A 19,836-nucleotide genomic window follows, 5' to 3' on the forward strand; every position below is an offset into this window, starting at 1 on the left:
TGTGCTTCATTCTGAGTCAATAATAAATTCATTCTGCCTTCAACTGCAAAATGATTGTGGACTGCACCGACATCCATGTAGCTGCCCGCCAGTAAGATGAACCAAGCAAAGCTGACACAAAGCTGTGCTCTTAAGTTGACATGAAGAATTTGTGAAATATTGGTAATTATTTGGAAAAAATTACTGACGATGCAGAAAACTTTTTTTATTTAGGAACAGTGGTCAGGTGAAGCATTTATCACTACATATGTGTCACACTTAAAAGGCCAAACACACCTCGTTTACAACTCCCCAGTTGACAGCCATGACTCCGTCTAAATTGTACCCCCCAAGCACCCTCTTCATGAGGGACGCGCATGGAGTGGATGAAAGTCCCGACCTCAGCACAGCACCAAAATTGCTGGCTGTCAACCTGCCCTGCCTGTGTAACTGCCACTGAGGATTTGTCTGCTGTCCTACGGTGGCTGTCTGGATGGCAGCTTAATGGTCTCTGCTCAGTCGCATTGAGGCAAGAATTGCCTCAAGCCCATGACCCCCATGCTCCTTCACCAGCTCCGGCACGTTGAAAATGGCCTGATGTTGAGGCTGCAGCTCTGGCTCAGGTGACAAAAGCCATGCCATGCCACGCTGCGCCCCTCAGTGCAGACCTGAGTCAGTCTACTTCCTCAGTGGCGATGTCTCTGGCCAGTGGGTTGTATGTCTTCTCTTGCTGTTGGTAGAGTTGAGACACCGGCTGGACTACTTTTGAAGTGCCAGGCTTCCTCCACTGGCACTCAACTTCTGTGGAGCTGATCTGCCACATGGCAAATATTGCCAATGCTGCAGCGTGGCTGCATTTGTACATCCCCCGTGCACAACCACAGACAGCGCTCTGCATCGCGCCATCCTCTCCCATGTAGATCTGTACAAATAAAGTAAGTACCATGTTTGTTAACATGCTATAATAGATTGAATGAGCAATACAAGGATGGTCCAGATCTGGGGGTGGGAGGGTTTATTTTTCCATTGTTTTGTCCTCTTGTCTGATTGTTGTTATTGTTTGTTTTTTCTGAAGTTTTTGTAATTTGTGTTGTATTGGTTGTGATTGTACATTGTATTTTTTTTAATGTGTATTACATTTTTGAAAAACATTTGATCAACAAAAAAGGATTTGGTCAGGATCTAGACTCAGTGTGTAGTTTATGAATTAATCAATGCTCTCTACATTAGGAAAACACATACCAGTGTACCAGAGGGAGTCACACACAGCTGTGCCTAGATAACCAAACAAATTGACAAGATAACCAAAATCCTTGAATCTACACACAGCAAATAAACTCAAATGACACAACGAGATGTAAAAAGGAGATCACACATATAGTCGATATAAAACTGGCCGCTTCAATCTGAAGAGCAACTAAAACAAAACACGGGAGTGTATCTTGTTCTTGTGAACACAAATGTTATCCACAGCATACACATCCGTATACAGTACACCCGTTCTAGGTTCTGATTGGCTCTCTAGGTTGGCATTCTAGCTTCTGACTGGCTGTCCAGGTTGTCAATCACAGCCGTGGTTCATATGATAGTCGACTCGTAACATCGCTAAACTTTTTTTCTTGACGGTTTTCTCAGTCAACTAATGCTATTGATAACATTAACATAAATTAACACAGCCCTGCACACTGCAGTCATTATATGCCGGGTCTGTGGTTCATCATCTTTTTCATTCTCCTCCTTATTGACTGACATTAACGTTAAACATTGCACTCATGTTACTCACCGAAACCTTGTAAAGCCGGTCCCGCATGCTGGCTCTTACAGAACCGACTAACTCCCCTTTCGTGTATGTACAGCTCTCAACGGGCCCAGACTTGTAGTGATTTTCACCTCGTTTTATACTTTTATTCTCATTCTGAAAGAATGAGGTGAAATGTTCCAACGTGACGGTCATCTTTGTGTTGGTGACGCGTATTGTGCGGGACCAGAGACATGTAGTTCACTGAGCGGCTTAACATAAAAAAATGTGTTACTTCACAGTTTTACGACACATTTTAATTTTTTTGACTTGCAAAATGTTCTTTTAAATTGACAAACATCATATGTGTCATTCGTGGCACAATTCAAACGGGATCAAAAGATACGTTTTCTCTCTCCATTGAATTCAATGTATAATTTTCCGCTTCCGGGGTCCCATGGAGGCTCCCGGAAGGGGAGGGACTTCGCCTCTCTATTACTACTCATCATAAATAAAAAAAGCCGCACCCTAGTACTGAACCTGTTTGTCAGGACGACCAAAGGGGAAATCATTTGATTATCTAACAATAGAAATGTATGTTATTAAAAACCTAGCGCAGATATACCCTTTAACAAGAACATGAACAATACAAGCGCATTGTATTGGTTTATTGGAGTGTTTACCACATCAAATACATGCAATAAGAATAGGTGTGGAGAAAAAAAGTAAATAACAAGAAACCAGATAAGCCATCACCTAGATCTCTCTATTTCTTATATATGAATGAGAAAAAAAGACACCATTTTTAATCCCAAATAGTGTTTTTTAATGACCAGTGGCGAGCCGTCATTTTTTTTGTTATATTTTTCATTAATCTTACCAAAATGACTTGATTTAATTGTATTTAAAATAACATTTCCAAATAAATAAATACTTCGAATCTGCCTGTTCAGTTTCTGTTGGAATGTGAAGGGTTAAATGCCGTCTCTGCGAGTTACGTGAAGACCGGAGAGCTTGTTGGTCCTAGGTATAAAAGTCACGGCTCGCCACTGGATCTAAGTACTTCTACTTTTACTCAAGTACAAGATCTGAGTACTCCCACCTCTGGCACAGTGGCGGCGCCAGAGATTTTCTCTAGGGGGTGCTGTGGGGTAGCTTGACGTTTCATAGAGGGTGCTCAAACTTTAAGGGTTTCCCATTAATGCACCAGCGCTACAGTTGAATTTTCTACTGCAACTCATACTTGTCAACCCTCCCGATTTTCGCGGGAGACTCCCGATTTCATTGCCCTCTCCCGGTTTCCTCCCGGGGTCATATTTCTCCCGCATTTCTCCCGATTTCTCACAAAATCAGATTTAGACACAACTGTTTCCACTCGGACTTTAATACAGCTGAACCATTGTTTGGTTTCCATGGTAACACGTCTCTTTAGCAGCGTGCGCAACTGAAAGTCTGGCAGGGTGAGGCAGATAGTCACAGAAAACAGAACAAAAATCGACAACTACTCTACTCTCTGCTCACTCCTTTCCTGCCCACACATATGCTCCATCAAGGATGGTGCTACAGGCCGCAAGGCATTGCATTTAGAACTACAATATAAGCAAGTTAATGTTAATCTAACAGCTCCGGCGATCCACTAGCACCCCCCCACCCCCCCCACCCCCATCTTGCATTTTGAAATGCTCCCGAAGATTTTTTTTTAAATATTGAAGTTAATAGCATCGATCTGGTGCACTTTGAGAGCAAAATGAAGAGATCTATGGCTACATCTCTCAACATACATATGAAACAGAACTGTAAACAGATTTCTATTTCTTTATAGATATTTTACAAATCACTCCCCTTTTAAAACAAAACGTTTGAGACCCACTGAGATAACTAGACTAAAGTTAACTATCTAAACACTGAGAGTCCTTTACTTCACCTGAGCTGAGGTTATTTGAGACTCTCAGTCTGACAGGAGAGAGTTCTCCCTCCACTTTGTTGTTGAAAAAGCTCCTTATATCCGTTAGCTTGGCTAGCTAGCACCAGATGCTAACCACAACGATCTCCGCTAGAGACCCACCGGTGCTCGCGCACACACACAAAATGGCTCATGCCACACACACACAGAGCAGAGCTTGAATGAAACACAGAGAGCCAGAAGTAAGCTACTTGTACTCACGAGGCCTATTATGTGCAGAATCCCTCTCGCTTTCAGGTGGTTTTGATTGAGTGTCCACACGTGGATGTTTAAGGACTAAAAAACGATCCATTTGTCACTTTGCTGTTAGCAAATAATTTGGCGCTCCAGCTAACAGGAAGTCACTAAAGTGTCACAAAGTAATTTAGCCTATGGGTAGGTCAAAAATCTAATGGGTGCTGGCCATTGGCCTAATCACCTGTGTTGGCTTTATGTTTTTGGTCAAACATTTGTTTGTTTCACATTTGCATTGATGTAATCAATAATCTTTCTAATTTAATTTAATTTTAAAAAAAAAATTAAAAATCGAAAAAAAAAAAAAAACATATTTCTTGGGGGTGCTTAGGGGGTGCTTTGGCAATCCTGGGGGTTGCTTCAGCACCCCCTAGCTCCCCCCTAGCGCCGCCCCTGCTCTGGCAGTGAGATATTTAAATACATTCAACCTAATGAGGCCTAAAGAACAATTTCTTCCAGATATGGGGTGGAAAAAAACGGAACAATGCTTCTAAATGTGTAATTTTATTAAGTATATCATCACCTTCACACAATTTATATTGTACATTTCACCATGGCTGGTTTCTAGGTCAGGATGTGATTAAACATCTCAGCATTCACAGCAAACTAAATCCTAAAAACCCAACTCAAACCAAGGATAACAAGGAACATAATAACAAGTATATATGTGAGTAAATACAAAATAAAATCATGCAGCTAAAGTTATATTGATGTTCAAACAGAGAATAAAATGTTAAATCAGTGTTAGATAAGATGATTTGTAATAAAAGATACATCAATTGCATTTCCTTTCAAGACTTTGACAATAAACAAAACATTTAAATAAGGGATCTAAATAAAAATAGACTCCCTGAAAGTTAAAGTCACCAAAGCACACCTTAGTGTTTTATAGAGGAGAACATGCAAAGTGTGACCTCTGGTGGAGAATTTAAAATCTGCAACTAGCTCACAGTGAGCAGGATGAAAGATTAAAGTTCATTTGAAGCCTTGTTAAACATTAACCCAATGAGTATAAGTATTCAAATGGAATACTGCTTCAACACTATGCATGCTATAATACACAACCTTTTACCCAACAGCCCATTTACTTCATTACTGCATCATTATGACAAATGATTATTTAAATGGAGTATGCTTCATGTTTTAGATGCAAAATGTAATTAAAACAGGTCATATTTAAACTCACAATCAGTTTATACAATATGTATAGAGACATGAATATAACAATAACAGCACAGCATCTTAACGCATCAATTCAGAAACATTTAGGAGAAATTACTACTTCAATTTTACTTTTACTGCAAATAATATCGTATATATGGTAGTCTAGTGAATGCCTGAGTACTTTTCCAGCATTTTTCCTTGTCATTTTAAAATCCACAAATGTAAACAATGTCCTGTGCTTTAAATGTTTGGGTTTTTCTTCAGTTGTGGAAACATTTGTAGCATTTTCCTGAACAAACATTGCCGGAATGATGATTTGCTAAATGTTTAAACTAACTGCATCTTAAGTGCCAACCACTTGCTGCATTTACCAAGTTGTCTAGTATCTGAGGATTACCTCTTTACCTCTCAATAACTTCTTAAACTCACAACATCTCAGCAGTGTTTCCAATGGGAGGACAAAGACGAAGTCCTGCATAGAGAGGCTCAGTGAAGGTGGTCTTGATTCTATGCAGGAGGGTCATGGTTTCCTCTGAGACGCTGTAGAAGGACAGAATACCTGCACTGTGATCCAGGTAAACCCCGACCCTGGAGGACTGAGGACCTGGGATGGGAGCTTGGTGTTTCTGATGTTTGAAATCATAACGACCTTTGTAAAAACCTAATGCCCACGACTTGTCACTATCTCCAAATTGTTCATTTACAGTGTCATTGTCTTTGTATGCTACAGCCACTGCAACTCCTCCCACACCTTTCTCCACCTCCCAGTAACAACGTCCAGGCAGACTCTCCTTACTCAGGACCTGATGATATGTGAATCTGTCTGGGTGACTAGGATAATTTTCTCCTGGCGTTGAAGTTACTTTTCGGTTCCTTTCAGATAACAACAGACGTGCGCTTGCTGTGTTTGGATCCAGTGTGATTTGAAGTGAGTATTTTAAGAATCCAGCTCTGGTCGTGGGCTGTGGTTGTGACAGCAACGTGTCCACATCACCCACTGTCAGATAGACGTTTGTCCATTCATCTCTCAGGACGTCCAGTAGTTTATCTCCGAATTTTGACAAAGCTGCTTTCACATCTCCAAGGTATCGCAGAGGACGGATGTTGATGCTACATGATCCTGTAGGTTCACTGAGGGCTGGCAGTGAGGAGGGGTAGCTTTGAAGAAACTGGGTGTGATCCTCTGTGTGAGTGAGCAACTCCAGTGCAGCGTCTTTCTTCTTCAGCTCAGAGATCTCCTGCTCCAGCTTCTCCTGGAGCTCTCTGACTCCACTCACTTCACTCTCCTGCTGGGATCTGAGCTGCTGCTTCACATCAGAGCTTCTTCTCTCCATGAGACGGATCAGCTCAGTGAGCGTCTTCTCACTGTCCTCCACTGCTTTATCAGCAGTGCCATTGATGGCCTCCACCTCCTGCTGAAGCAGCTTCACCTCCTTCTCTCCGTCCTGGATTCTCTGCTGGATGTTTAGTCGACTCCCCTCCAGCTCTCTCTGCCTCTCAGTCCTCTCTGCTGCAGCTGACACCGTGTCGTGTCCTTTGTGTTCGTCCACAGAGCAGAGATAACAGATAAACTGCTGATCAGTGCGGCAGAACATCTTCATCACCTCGTCGTGACGAGAGCAGATGTTCTCCTAGAGCTTCTTGGAGGGCTCCACCAGCTTGTGTTTTCCAAAGGCAGGAGATTCAAAGTGAGGCTGGAGGTGTTTCTCACATTAAGAGATCAAACACTGCAGACAGGACTTACAGGCTCTCAGCTTTCTCCCAATGCAGACATCACAGGCCACATCTTCAGCTCCAGCATAGCAGAGATCAGCAGGAGCTTCTTCAAGTCCAGTCTTCTTCTGTTTCTCCACTAAATCTGCTAACGTGATGCTTTTCAGCAGGACAGGCCTCGGTGTGAAGCTCTGCCTACACTGAGGGCAGCTATAGACTTCCTTCTCATCCTCTTTGTCCCAGTGGGTTTGAATACAATTCATACAGAAACTGTGTCCACAGGGAATAGTCGCAGGCTCCTTAAGTACATCCAGACATATCGAACAGCAAATTGCGTCCTGGTCCAGCTGAGCTCCTTCTTTCGACATTATACCTCCCATGCGAGTGACAGACTGCTGTTGATCTAGCCTGCCAGCTCACTCTCTCTACAACAGTTATGATTCACCTAAATCGAAACTTAAGTTCAGTGAAGGGGATGGAACAAGTGATTATCTGTAAGATATGCAGGAAGTAGGAGGGGCTTATATGCTTAACTTCATTCCAGAAAGAGGAGCGGTTTCATGAGATACAGTGTGTGTTTAGTACTCCTTATTCCTGGAATCAAGCACATTGTGACAACAGGACTTTGTGCTGACTGAATGACACATATACATCTGCCAAATAAATTAAATGGAACAAAAGGGAAAATATTTCCCTTTGTAATGTAGTGGAGTATAAGTATAGGACAGTATAATACAAAATACTTTTAATACTTTTTTTTTAATACGAAGAACTGTACTAGAGTAAATGTTCTTAGTAACTTTTCAAATCGTATGTAATGTACAGTAAGATTAACTGTGTTTTATTTATATATAAATAATAATTTTTGATGGTAAAAGCCAGAATGAAATGGAAAAATGGATCTTAAAGAAAGAGGAAGATTATTCCAATCAAAAGGAGCTTTGTATTTAAATGACCTGCCCCCCACTTCCTTGAAAACAGAGGGACAACTGAAGTGAACACATTTAAAGATCAACCATATCCCATTAAACTGTCTTCTAGATTGAGGCTGCAGCCAATTGGTGACTTCTTAAATACTGACAAAAAGAAGATCCTTAATGCCTGCATCATTTTACAATAAATATCATATCATACTTCCTTCATGCTGCCACTTGGAGCCACCAGTGCTCCATGTTTCCTGTAATGCAACTTCAAGTGACTTAACTCAGCCAAACCAAAACCTGCATTGGTTGTAATCAAACAATCGTTTTCATGTTTAAAGAACTATTTTATGATGTTAATGTGGAAATAAACTAAGTTCATTTATATACAGTATTATAGACAGGATATGTTTCATTTGTTTTTATCTTTCTTGAACCAGTAAAGGGAAAAGTAATACATGTCCAGAGGATCTTGGAACAAGGCGGCAGGGCGGAATACACCGAAGTAATTTCAAAATAAAAGTCCTCGTCTGGTCAACGTGGGGATGTATTAAGAGAACAAACTGCTCTTTTTAAGTGTTTTTAACTTATCATTAGAAGTAACAAGAGAGAGCCGTAGAGACAGTCTTTAATGTCCTCTCAGAGTCTATTTTGATAAGACTAGTTTTCCAATGTTCGGTTTTATTTTGAAAGATATTGATCCATAACTCAAACACAATCGATGTCTCTTAACAACCGTAGTTAGGTAGACGAGCAGTTTCAGCCTTATTTGCCTGCTTGTTGAATACTATTTTCTGAAGTGTCGAGAGACGGGAGTCAAAGGTGGTGTGTCAAAAGACAAAGCTAGTCTTTTATTCAACATGGAATAGCATGTAAACAAAGTCAAGCCCGGGGAAACTGACTGATCGGAAAACGGAAGTTCCTCTAAAGTTTAAAGTGTCCGTGCGGAACAATACCCCCACCCATAGTTCCGTGGCTGAATTATGTCAACCCACCACACAAACCCCCCAGGATTCACCCATGATCAAAATCCTCGCATCGGGAAGGAGGTACCACCCGATCCCGGCGAGTAAGGAGAAAAGGGGCCGAGGAGGGCGGGGTCGCAGGTGTGCCCTCGCCGTCGACAAGCTCCGAGGGCAAGGGTGCCCACGAGGGTGAGGGCACCCAGACAGGGGGCGGGCCAAGGGAGGACAGCCCCGACGTGGGGGCAGAGCCAACTCCTACAGCCTGGAAACGTCCACATGAGCAGGCTTAATCCTATCGATGGACACGGTTTTAGGTCTGCCACCAACGTTCAAGGCCCTTGTCCCCGTGCCGGATGACCTTGAACGGGCCATCATAATGGGCCGTAGGTGGGCATCGTGACTAATGAAGAGAAAATCCGCCGACCGTAGCCCGGGGGACACCCGGACAGCGGGGTTGCTGTGGGGACGGGTGTGAATGTCCCGGCGGTCTCCAGCATTGAGGAGCGCTGCCTGGCTGCAGACCAGGGCACAGTGGCGTCCGGAATGAAATCCCCAGGGACTCGTAGCATCTGGCCCTACACAAGGTCCGCCGATGAGGATTGCAGGTCTTCTTTGGGGGCGCACCTGAGACCGAGCATAACCCACAGGAGCTTATCCACCAGGTTATCATCAGTCAAGCCGGCACACAGGGCTGCCTTCCAGGATAGGTGGAAACACTCATTTAGGCCGTTAGCCTGCGGATGATAGGCGGTGGTATGGTGCAGCTTGACCCCCAAACCCTCTGCAACTGCGTTCCAGATCTCCGAAGTAAACTGGGGTCCCCGGTCAGAGGAGAGGTCAGAAACGGTCCCAAAGCGCGCCACCCACGTACTGATGAATGCGCGGGCATGTCAGAAGATGCTGTCGAGTTGAGGGGAATGGCCTCAGGCCAGCGTGTCATCCTGTCCACCATTCTGAAGAGGTAGGTGAAACCGTGAGAGGGGGGCAGTCCTACGCGGTCGACATTGACATGGTCAAACCTCCTCTCGGGAACCGCAGAAGGTTCGAAAGGGGCTCTAGAATCGCCGTGCACTTTAGCCCGTTGATAGGCCACGCATGAGTCGACCCAGGTCTTCACGACCTTCTTAAGCCCCTGCCACACAAACTTCTGCGACACCAGCTTCACGAATGGTTTCCAGCTGGGGTGGAAAAGGTTGTGTATCGCCTCATAAACAGGTCTGCGCCAGTTCGCAGGGACTAGCGGTCGAGGCTTGCCCGTGGTGAAGTTGCACAACAACGACGCAACCTCCTCTAGGCGTAATCCTGTGTCCGAGGCCTTGAGGGTCTGCATCCCGTGGTCAGAGGCCTGGTCCGTGCTCATGCGGAGGTAAAGCCTTACCCGCAAAATGTTGGATGTCCGTGGTGTACTTGGATGTGTACAAGAGCTGGCGTTGCTGGCGGGCGGACCCCAGCTCGGCCGCCTTGGACATGCAGAATGTGAGTGACCTGTGGTCCACGAATGCCGTAAACTCATGGCCTTCCAGCAGGAACCGGAAGTGGCGAATCGTCAACCAGAGGCCAAGGAGTCCCCTGCCGAACGCGCTGCACTTGCACTCCTTGGGGGTTAACTGTTTGGTAAGTGACTGTCAAAATGCTTATTTCCCAATTTGGGATATTTAAAGTATGTATATATCTATGTTTATTTTGAAAAGCATAACCAGAAGTCTTTCTTCACTGCATGGCTAACGTCCAAGCTAACGGCTAACCCGCAGAGATAATGTTCATTATGTATAAAACAGCAACAACAACAATATTGACTCATCGCTTCACTCACCTTTGTTAGGATCTGTTTATTTTATGTTTTATTTTGGAATTGTCTAGGACTGTCGGCTTCCTGTTTTTCATTCAAGGATGTCCACCCCCTGTCTGTCTTAATGTGCTTAAAGGACAGAAAAAACGTTGTTTCTATAGGTAAATACACATCTGAGTTGATAAATATGACATGTGGGGTACCTCGAGGCTCCATCTTGGGGCCTCTTCTCTTTAACATCTACATGCTACAACTGGCTCAGATAATGAAAAACAACAAAATAAGTTACCATAGCTATGCGGATGACACACAATTTCACCAGGAGACTATGCTCCAATTCAAACACTGAGTAAGTGCATTGAACAAATCAATGACTGGATGTGTCAGAACTTTCTCCAATTAAACAAAGATAAAACTGAGGCAATGGTTTTTGGAGCCCAGGCAGAATGTATAAAAGTTAGCACTGAGCTTCAGTCTGCAATGTTCAAAACAACAGATAAAGCCAGAAATCTAGGTGTAGTCATGGACTCTGACCTGAGTTTCAACAGTCACATTAAAACAGTTACTAAATCAGCCTACTATCACCTAAAGAATATATCTAGGATTAAAAGACTAATGTCACAGCAGGAATTGGAAAAACTTGTCCATGCTTTTATCTTCAGTAGACTGGACTACTGTAATGGTGTCTTCACAGGTCTCACTAAGAAATCTATTAGAAAGCTGCAGCTAATTCAGAACGCTGCTGCTCGAGTCCTCACTGACACTAAGAAAGTGGATCACATCACTCCTGTTCTGAAGTCTTTACACTGGCTTCCTGTGTGTCAAAGAATATATTTAAAAAATACTGCTGCTGTTTATAAAGCTTTGAATGGTTTAGGCCCAAAATACATTTCTGACCTCCTGCTAAATGATGAACCATCCAGATCTCTCAGGTCTTCAGGGACTGGTCCGCTTTCTGTCCCCAGAGTCAGAACTAAACATGGTAAAGCAGCGTTTAGTTATTATGCTGGAAATATCTGGAACAAACTCCCAGAAGCCTGCAGGTCCGCTGCAACTCTGACTACTTTTAAATCCAGACTAAAGACTTTTCTTTTTGCCACTGCTTTTAATTGAACTATTCACATCTTAAACTGAACTGTAACTTTTATCCATGTATTTTTTCTTTTAATGTTTAATTTATTATCTTTTCTTTTTAATGACTGATTTTAAATGCCATTTTCTTAATGTCTTTCATTTTTTGTAAAGCACTTTGAATTGTCTTGTGTTGAAAGGTGCTATATAAATAAACTTGCCTTGCTTTGCCTAAAGAGTGACTGTCGATATGCCTCCAATAGAGAAGAGAGGCAGTCAATTATCTCTACGGCATGCCAAGAAGTAACCTCAAGGCCCTGGTTAAGGGAGTTACTACCCGAGTGGGTGGAGGACTTTTTCGGGAGCTTTGAGGTCAAACCTTTTTCCCGGCCTGCTAGCCCCTGGCATGCTAGCCCCCTGCCGGCCACAGTTCCCAAGAAGGCTCCTTTCAAGGACCCTTTCGCTGGGTCTCGTCTGGCTTTTGGAGGACCTCTGAGCCTCCACAAAGCTTATAGGCAGCATGGAAGGAAACGCAAGACCAGGATTCCAGCCCGTGCCCCAGCAGTCATGGTCCCGGCCCCAGCAGCCATGGTCCCAGACCCAGAAGCCATGGTTCCGGCTCCAGTACTGGCCCCAGCAGCCATAGTCCCTCCTCTAGTCCCTCCTCTAGTCCCTTCTCTAGTCCCTACTTAAGTCCCTCCTCTAGTCCCTCCTCTAGTCCCTTCTCTAGTCCCTCCTCAAGTCCCCTCTCCAGTCCCTACTCAAGTCCCTTCTCTAGTCCCTTCTCTAACCCCTTCTCTAGCCCCTTCTCTAGTCCCCTCTCAAGTCCCCTCTCAAGTCCCTTCTCATTTCCCTTCTCTAGTCTCTTCTCAAGTCTCAACTCCATGTCCTGTGCCGTTGGGGGTCCAGCCGACACCTGATTTGCTGGCGGTCCTGCCAACACCATGTCCTGTCTTGTTGGGGGTCCCGCCGACTACTGTTCTGCCGGGGGTCCTGCCAACACCATGTCCTGTCTCGTTGGGGTTCCCGCCGACTACTGTTCTGCCGCGGGTCCTGCCAACCCCTTGTCTTGTCCCTTTGGGAGTCCCGCCGACTACTATCCTGCCGGGGGTCCAGCCAACCCCATGTCCTGTCTCGTTGGGGGTCCCGCCGACTACTGTTCTGCCGGGGGTCCTGCCAACCCCATGTCCTTATCCGTTTATGGTTCCACTGCAGGTCCTGCCAACTCTGTGTTAAGTTCCGTTGGGGGTCCCGCCGTCACCTGTCTTGCCTGGTGTCCTGCCAACTCCTTGTCCTGTTTCGTTGGGGGTTCGGCTGAGGGTCCTGCCAACTCCGTGTCCTGTCCTGTTGGGGGTCCCGCCGACTACTGTTCTGCCGGGGGTCCCGCCAACCCCATGTCCTTTTCCGTCGGGGGTCCTGCCGATTCCATTTCCTGTTTCGTTGCTGGTTCTGCTGAGGGTCCTGCTGACTATTTTTCTGCCGGGGGTCCTGCCACTCCCATGTTCTGTTCCGTTGGGGGTCTCGCCAGGAGTCCTGCCAACTCCGTCGCCTGACCTGGTGGGGGTCCCGCCGACACCTGTTCCGTCGAAGGTCCAGCCAGCTCTGAATCCTGTTCAGTCAGAGGTCCAGCTGCCACCAGATCCTGACCCACCGGGGGTCCCGCCTACACTTTGTCCAGTTCTGTTGGGGGTCCCGTTGACGTCTGGGGTCCAGTCGACAGCAGTCCATGTTCTGTCCAGGTTCCCGTCTGTGCCTGTCCCGACAGCTCCGTTTCCTGTCCGGCCGACACCAGTTCCTGTACCACCGGGGGTTCCGCCATCTCCAGCTCCCTGTGCTCCCGATCCCTGTGGTCCTGCTCCGGCGATCCAGCTGACCCCGGAGGAGCCCCATCGCGGCATACGCCGTCTCCCTGCCCGTCCTCTGGAGCTGTCCTGTCGCCGCCTTCTTGCTCACCCTCGAGCCCGGCCCCCTGAGTTCCCCAGACGCGGCCTTCGCCCTCAAGCCCGGCCCCCTGAGTTCCCCAGCCGTGGCCTTTGCCCTCGAGCCCGGCCCCCTGAGGTCCGCGGCCTTCGCCCTTGAGCCGGGCCCCCTGACTTTCCCAGCCGCTGCCTTCTCCCTCGAGTTCGGCCCCCTAATTTACCCCGACGAGGCTTTCATCCCTGTCTTCAGCCGCCTGAGTTTCCCCGCCGCGGACTTCCCTGCTCTGTTGCTGTTCCCCCGGGCCGTCCGCACGAATCCCCCTTCTTGGCCTCTACCTTGCCTCTGGGCCCACCTGCCCGAGTCCCCCTTCTCGGCCTCTGCTTTTCCCCCGGCCCATCCGCCCGGATCCCCCTTCTCGACCTCTGCCGTGCCCCGTGCCGCCCACCCAAATCCCTCCTCCAGACCCCCTCCATCCGCCCTTCTTGACCTTTTTGATTTTTTATGGACGTCTGGGATCCTTCCCTTGAGGGGGGGATTATGTTGGGATCTGTTTATTTTATGTTTTATTTTGGAATTGTCTAGGACTGTCGGCTTCCTGTTTTTCATTCAAGGATGTTCACCCCCTGTCTGTCATGTGTGTATTTGTTTCCTGTCTGTGTTTTCCCTCCTGTGTGATTACCTGATTCTGTTCACCTGTGTCTGTGTTTTCCCTCCCCTCCCCAGCTGTGTCTTGTCATCTTGATTGGCCATGTGTGTATTTAAGTTCTTGTTTTGTGTTGGGGTTTTGTGGGTTCCTTTTTGTTCTTAGAGGGAGATAGAGTTCCTGTGTGGGTTTTTGTTGATCCTGTTGCCTTGAATCAAAGTTTTTTTGCTGTTAAACAATCGTCTGTCTGCACTTGGGTCCTCCCTGAGCTGCTCAACCTTAACAACGTGTCTCTCCGGAGCGACCACACGGTACTTTAAACCTTCATGTCCAAGTTAAACTATAAACTCTGGAAGGACATAAGCTGACAAAAACACAGTCATGTCAAATAAAAACTCACCTACAAAACATCGAGTTAGACAGAAAGCACTTCAAATAAAAGCACGACGGGTCTGATTTAAAGGAGGCTGAACGTTATCTGTTTTTTATTTAGGAACAGTGGTGAAAATTAACCAGGTAGATTTACTCAAGTGTAGTATGTATATATCTATGTTTATTTTGAAAAGTATAACCGGAAGTCTTTCTTCACTTCATGGCTAATGTCCAAGCTAACGGCTTACGAAAATTAACTATAGTATTACTATAGTATACTATAAGAGTTGTATAGTATCCTATAGTAAGTTTGTAGAGTTCTATAGTATTTTTCACCAGCTATCGTATTACTATAGTCTTTTCTGTAGTGCCATTTCACTAGCTATAGTAGCCCTATAATATTTCAATAGTAATACTATGTATCTAGATCTTTGTAGTATTCCTATATTATTTTAAATAGTATAACTATAGTATGATATATAGTGTTTCTGTAGTTGTTTTTTGAACACACTCTAGACCACTCCTATAGTAATGGCATGATATTGTCATAGTGAATGCATATTATTATATAGTGTTTGTAAAAGTATTACCATAGTGTTTTTTTTGGTGTTTCTGTATTAAGACTATATTATTTTAAATAGTACTACTGTAGTATAATATTTAGTGTTTCTGTAGTTGTTTTTTGAACACACTATAGAACACTCCTATAATAGTATGATATTGTCATAATGAATGCATATTATTACCATAGTGTTTGTAAAAGTATTACACTCCTAGAATGAATGTGTCATTTTTTTAACACACTGCTGTGTCAAAGGCAATTCAACACATTCAGTGTCATTTCTGAACTATTTTACACACACGTGTGTACATAGAAAAAATAAAAATGCACACTAACACTGGGCTAACATTGGGCACTAAAATTGGGCACTGTCCTGCCCAATCATGGTTGAGTTATTTCAAATGTATCATTTTTCAACTGTCCAACTGTCAATCAAATGTCCCAACTGCCATTTCACCTCTGGCAGTTGGGACATTTGTCATGGAACTCAGGGGGCCGGACTCGAGGGCGAAGGCCGCGGCTGGGGAACTCAGGGGACCGGGCTCGAGGGTGAGCAAGAAGGCGGCGACAGGATGGATGTCAGCGGAGGAGTCAGTCTGTAAGTTATACAGAAACAAAACGTTTTTAACAAAGTGAGCAGATATATTGTCATAATGTGAGCAAGCTAGGGGTCTAAATACATATTTTTAAACTTAAATAAATATGTTTTGCCAATGTTGAACAGCTAACTATTGTTTGAGTTTAGCTGCCTGGATGTCAATTATTTTCCTTTAGGTCGTTCTTCTTCTTTTTTATTATATTTATTTTATCTTAATTTAATGTAGCTTACACTCTTTTCTGTGATCATTCTTCAATCGGCATTATATTGATAGCATTAGCAGCTATATGTTTAATGCTATCTAGCTACTTTGGCTAGGTTTCATTGTTCGGCCAGATGTGGCGAGAAAGTGCGAGTGAGGCTGCGTTGATATACAGTCTCTTACAGTGCAAATACGTAACTTACTCGCACTAAAGTTATTTATTAGTAGTACGTGTACACTACAGTTTACCTGTTTCTGACTAAAACATCAGCCACTACTCTATACTTGCAAATATTATATTGTGTAGAAGGGAGATTTCATATCTGCCTCTTGTCGCTAAGGCAACTGTGTATGTGAGACGCAGCCTCACGCGCGGCAGTTAGGCCTTCCCGCTTTGATTGGTCGGAAGGGAAGGTCCGGCGGGCTTTCCTTCCGACCAATCAAATCGTTGGAAGGGAAGGCCGGCGGGCTTTCCTTGACATGTCCCTGACACAGAGGACTGCGGGTGTAGTATAGAGTGAGTGTAGCGTGCAATACTGTGTTTCACCACACATTAATTTAGAGGTGCGCTGTTTCAGTCTTTGTAAAATACTCACTGACAACAGCGGAGAGATGTTTTTTTAATACAAATAAAAAATATAAAGAAATACCCAGCCTCCAGGAGAAAACGCCACTGGAGGCTGAGCAGAATCTCCCCTGTGCTTCTCTAGAAGTTGTCTTTATGGGCAGTGCATGACATTAAGAATTTTGGGAGATGGCCCTGTGGGCCATCTAAGCTAATTTACAGATGGCCCTGAGCCCAATAGAGATTGCCCTGAAAAATGCGCGCGGACGAAATGACGCACGAAGGGTTTGGGGGGCCTCCCCCAAGAACATTTAGATTTTTGCAGGTCTTAGATGCTGTCTGGTGCATTCTCTAGACTGAATTATAAGATGAACCACCACAATATTACAATTTCAATTGTATTCTTCATTTCACTTGTTTGTGTTTGCTCGCTTGAATGATCTGCATAGCTATAATAAATACTTAAGTTGTTTGTCAAGACACTTTCCATCTGATGAAGGCAAATGCCTTCCCAGATGTAAAAAAGTAGAAAACATTACATGCAGCTATAACTGCCAAAACAAACATTATTTACGCTATTATGGACCCTGTTAAAAATGTTTGTAATGTTATCTACTGTAAATTACTCGAAGGAATGCCTCCTCATCCAGAAGCTGACCGAGCAGACCCGAGCAGCCGAGTGCATCCGCGAAGCACACACAATGGCGGCGTCAGAGTTCCCGTTCGCAAGCAAATCTAAATCTCTTCGTTCAAAATGTCCGGTCAAAATAATTTCCCTTTAGCGCAATACCGCTTCAGTTGCGCCACTTATGTGCCAGACAAGAAGAGTATGTGACAGACAAGAGTAGTCCATTCTAATGTGTAACACTTAATGTGGAGAAAGAGATGTGCTGTGTGGGTTGATTGTGCGTTGATCTGTTGGTAATGCCTCGGGGTTCCGGTAGGCATGTAAACAAATGCATAATGCTGAGCGTTTGTGGCGTTTGTGGCCTCACCCGGTTGCATAGCGACACTTATTGTTTAGGTCACGGTGTCTTTTAATAAGCAGGTAGTCATATCATTAGCTAGAACTAGCTGGTTCTGATCGATATGGACATAAACGCGAGTGAAGTCTAATCTGACGGGAGAGAGAGATCAGCTACTGCTGACGAGTCGACACGCAGCTCTGCATGAACACATGCAGCGGTGAGCAGACAAAACACACTTCAGGTTAGAATATTACACGTAGCTATTTTATTCACCTCTCAAACTACCTAAACTAGTTATAGATATGTTTAGTTTTACTGTCGGATCACTCATTACTTGATCCGCGAGCTGCATGATACTGGTATTTAGATTGCCCGATCGGGCAACCAGCAGGTGAGGCTTCATGGCCCGAGCTAAATACTAGATGGCCCCGGGCTATCGGGCAGCCCTTAATGTCGAGCCCTGTTTATGGGTGAAGTTAATTAACTTAAAATTACCATACTGCTTATAATTTATATAAATTGTGTATTAATGGGTTTAACTAGAAGATGATAGATGATGGCATTTCATTTAATCTGGCATAATATGATTAGTCAACATCAGGATGAATTTGTCTTTTTCTTATAATTACAGGAAGCGGGAATGAGCTGCAGGAATCTGTTAAAGTCCTAGCAAAAAGTAAATTAAAAGAAAAATCTTCAGTGTCCAAAGCACAAACCATCTCCTGGAAGTAACAGGTGAATTTGGATTTGTCCTTGATAGGATTTTAAAATACAACACAGACTTCAAGGAGTTTATAGATGTTGATAGAAGTGAGAATCAGTAACTTTGACAGATTCCAAGTGCACTTTTCTGAAGCACCGGATCTTCAGCCTTTCCTAAGAGAAGTCTGTCAAACTCAGGTATATGTACCATGCTTGTTAAATTGTGTTTCAAAAAATCACACAGGCCAGAACTTTACTTTGTGCTGTGCTTGCTCTTATTGTTTTGTTCAGCCAAGAACCAGTTCTTCTGAATGGCCTAACTGATCTACTTAAGAAGAAAATTCCAGAAGTATTTGATGAACTGCAAAATGGCATTCTTACCGAGAAGACCAGCCTCAAACTTGTCAGAGTTTGCATCTCTGACTTGGTAGAGAGGCATGGGTTGTAAGTATATGAATGTGAAATGTGTTTATACTGTATATAGGGGTTGGGACACTTTTTCCCTTAATTTCATTGCCAAATCATTTCTGTTTCAGGCCTGAAATTGTTCTTGTAATTTTTTTACATTTAAGTTATTCGTATTCATATTCTGTGAACAATGTATTTTATTTTGTTAATAAAGTCCCTATCTTTCAAATTGAAACAGCTCTGCTTGCTTTTATTTTGTTGATACCATACTTACTATAGGGATGAATACATCATTATTAAAGCTAATTAACTATAGATTCACTATAAGATCACCATAGCCAACTCTATAGTATTACTATAGTAATTTTCTGTAGTGTGTTCCAAAATACCATAGAAATAATATAGAAAGCACAATAGTGATACTACATAAAACTCAATAGTATAGCTATAGTAATTTCCTATAGTGGCCGAAAAACCATAGAAATACTACAGGAAACACTATAGTATAACTGTAACTTCACTATAAGATCACCATAGCCAACTAAAGTACTAAAGTAATTCTCTATAGTGTGTCCCAAAACACCATAGAAATACTATAGCAGTTTTTTGTGGTATTTCTATAGTAATTCTTAATAGTAATACTATAGTGTTTTTTCGTAACGGCTAACCCGCAGATATAACGTTCACTTATGGATAAAACAGCAACAACAACAATATTGACTCATCGCTTCACTCACCTGTCTCTCCGGAGCGACCACACGGTTCTTTAAACCTTCATGTCCGAGTTAAACTATAAACTCTGGAAGGACATGCGGTTAAAAGCCGACAAAAACACATTATGTCAAATAAAAACTCAACTATAAAACATCGAGTTAGACAGGAAACACCGGAAGCACTTTAAAATAAAAGCACAACGTGTCTGATTTAAAGGACACTGAACGTTATCTGTTTTTTATTTAGGCACAGTGGTGACAAGTAACTACGTAGATTTACTCAAGTGCTGTACTTCAGTACCATTTTGAGATACTTGTACATGTTATGCTACTCTGTACTTCTACTCCACTACAGTTCAGAGGTACATGGTGTACTTTTACTTCACTACATGTATTTAATACCTTTAGTTACTTTACAGATGTGGATGAATGATGTGAAATCTAATCAAGTGTTAAATCAGACTTTAGTTCCACCTGGAGTAAATCCACAAGCTACCCTGCAGTATACAAAGTCATTCAAACTAGCTGCACCTTTACCAGCTTTGAGAACACTTTCATGATCAATCATTATAAAACATATCATATCTATTATTCTGAAATGGACCAATCAAACAATGACTACTTTTACTGTCGCTGCTTTCACTAGA

The 19,836-nt window shown here is 43.7% G+C and overlaps 3 protein-coding genes and 2 long non-coding RNA genes across 5 annotated transcripts in view; 2 read left to right on the forward strand and 3 right to left on the reverse strand.

The window, feature by feature from the left end:
- The window catches only part of LOC307020636 (solute carrier organic anion transporter family member 5A1-like), a 64,332-nt gene extending 60,434 nt beyond the window's left edge, over positions 1–3,898 (reverse strand). Inside the window, exon 1 of the mRNA XM_079652145.1 lies at positions 3,882–3,898. The gene's annotated coding sequence lies outside the window, so the exon portion shown is untranslated. The remainder of the gene's footprint in view (positions 1–3,881) is intronic.
- LOC307017553 lies at positions 191–2,208 on the reverse strand. Its single transcript, XR_013802221.1, has 2 exons — positions 1,763–2,208; positions 191–901 (listed from the first exon to the last, which is right to left on the reverse strand). It is a non-coding gene; the product is annotated as an uncharacterized lncRNA (long non-coding RNA).
- A 504-nt stretch (positions 3,899–4,402) lies between the features above and the next one.
- Positions 4,403–7,223, reverse strand: LOC307020645 (tripartite motif-containing protein 16-like). Its single transcript, XM_079652155.1, has one exon. It carries the CDS (start codon positions 6,677–6,679, stop codon positions 5,504–5,506), a length of 1,176 nt encoding a protein of 391 aa, XP_079508281.1. The 5' UTR covers positions 6,680–7,223; the 3' UTR covers positions 4,403–5,503.
- An 8,296-nt stretch (positions 7,224–15,519) lies between these two features.
- LOC307020638 (double-stranded RNA-specific editase B2-like) overlaps positions 15,520–19,836 on the forward strand; it is a 198,896-nt gene continuing 194,579 nt past the window's right edge. The window contains 1 exon segment of the mRNA XM_079652148.1: positions 15,520–15,631. Within this exon segment, the coding sequence (XP_079508274.1) occupies positions 15,606–15,631 (26 nt within the window). The 5' untranslated portion in view covers positions 15,520–15,605.
- Positions 15,640–18,598, forward strand: LOC307020683. Its single transcript, XR_013802951.1, has 3 exons — positions 15,640–17,583; positions 17,998–18,266; positions 18,360–18,598. It is a non-coding gene; the product is annotated as an uncharacterized lncRNA (long non-coding RNA).

Source organism: Notothenia rossii (genome assembly GCF_949606895.1).
Source record: "Notothenia rossii genome assembly, chromosome: 9".
Taxonomy (NCBI): Eukaryota; Metazoa; Chordata; class Actinopteri; order Perciformes; family Nototheniidae; genus Notothenia; species Notothenia rossii.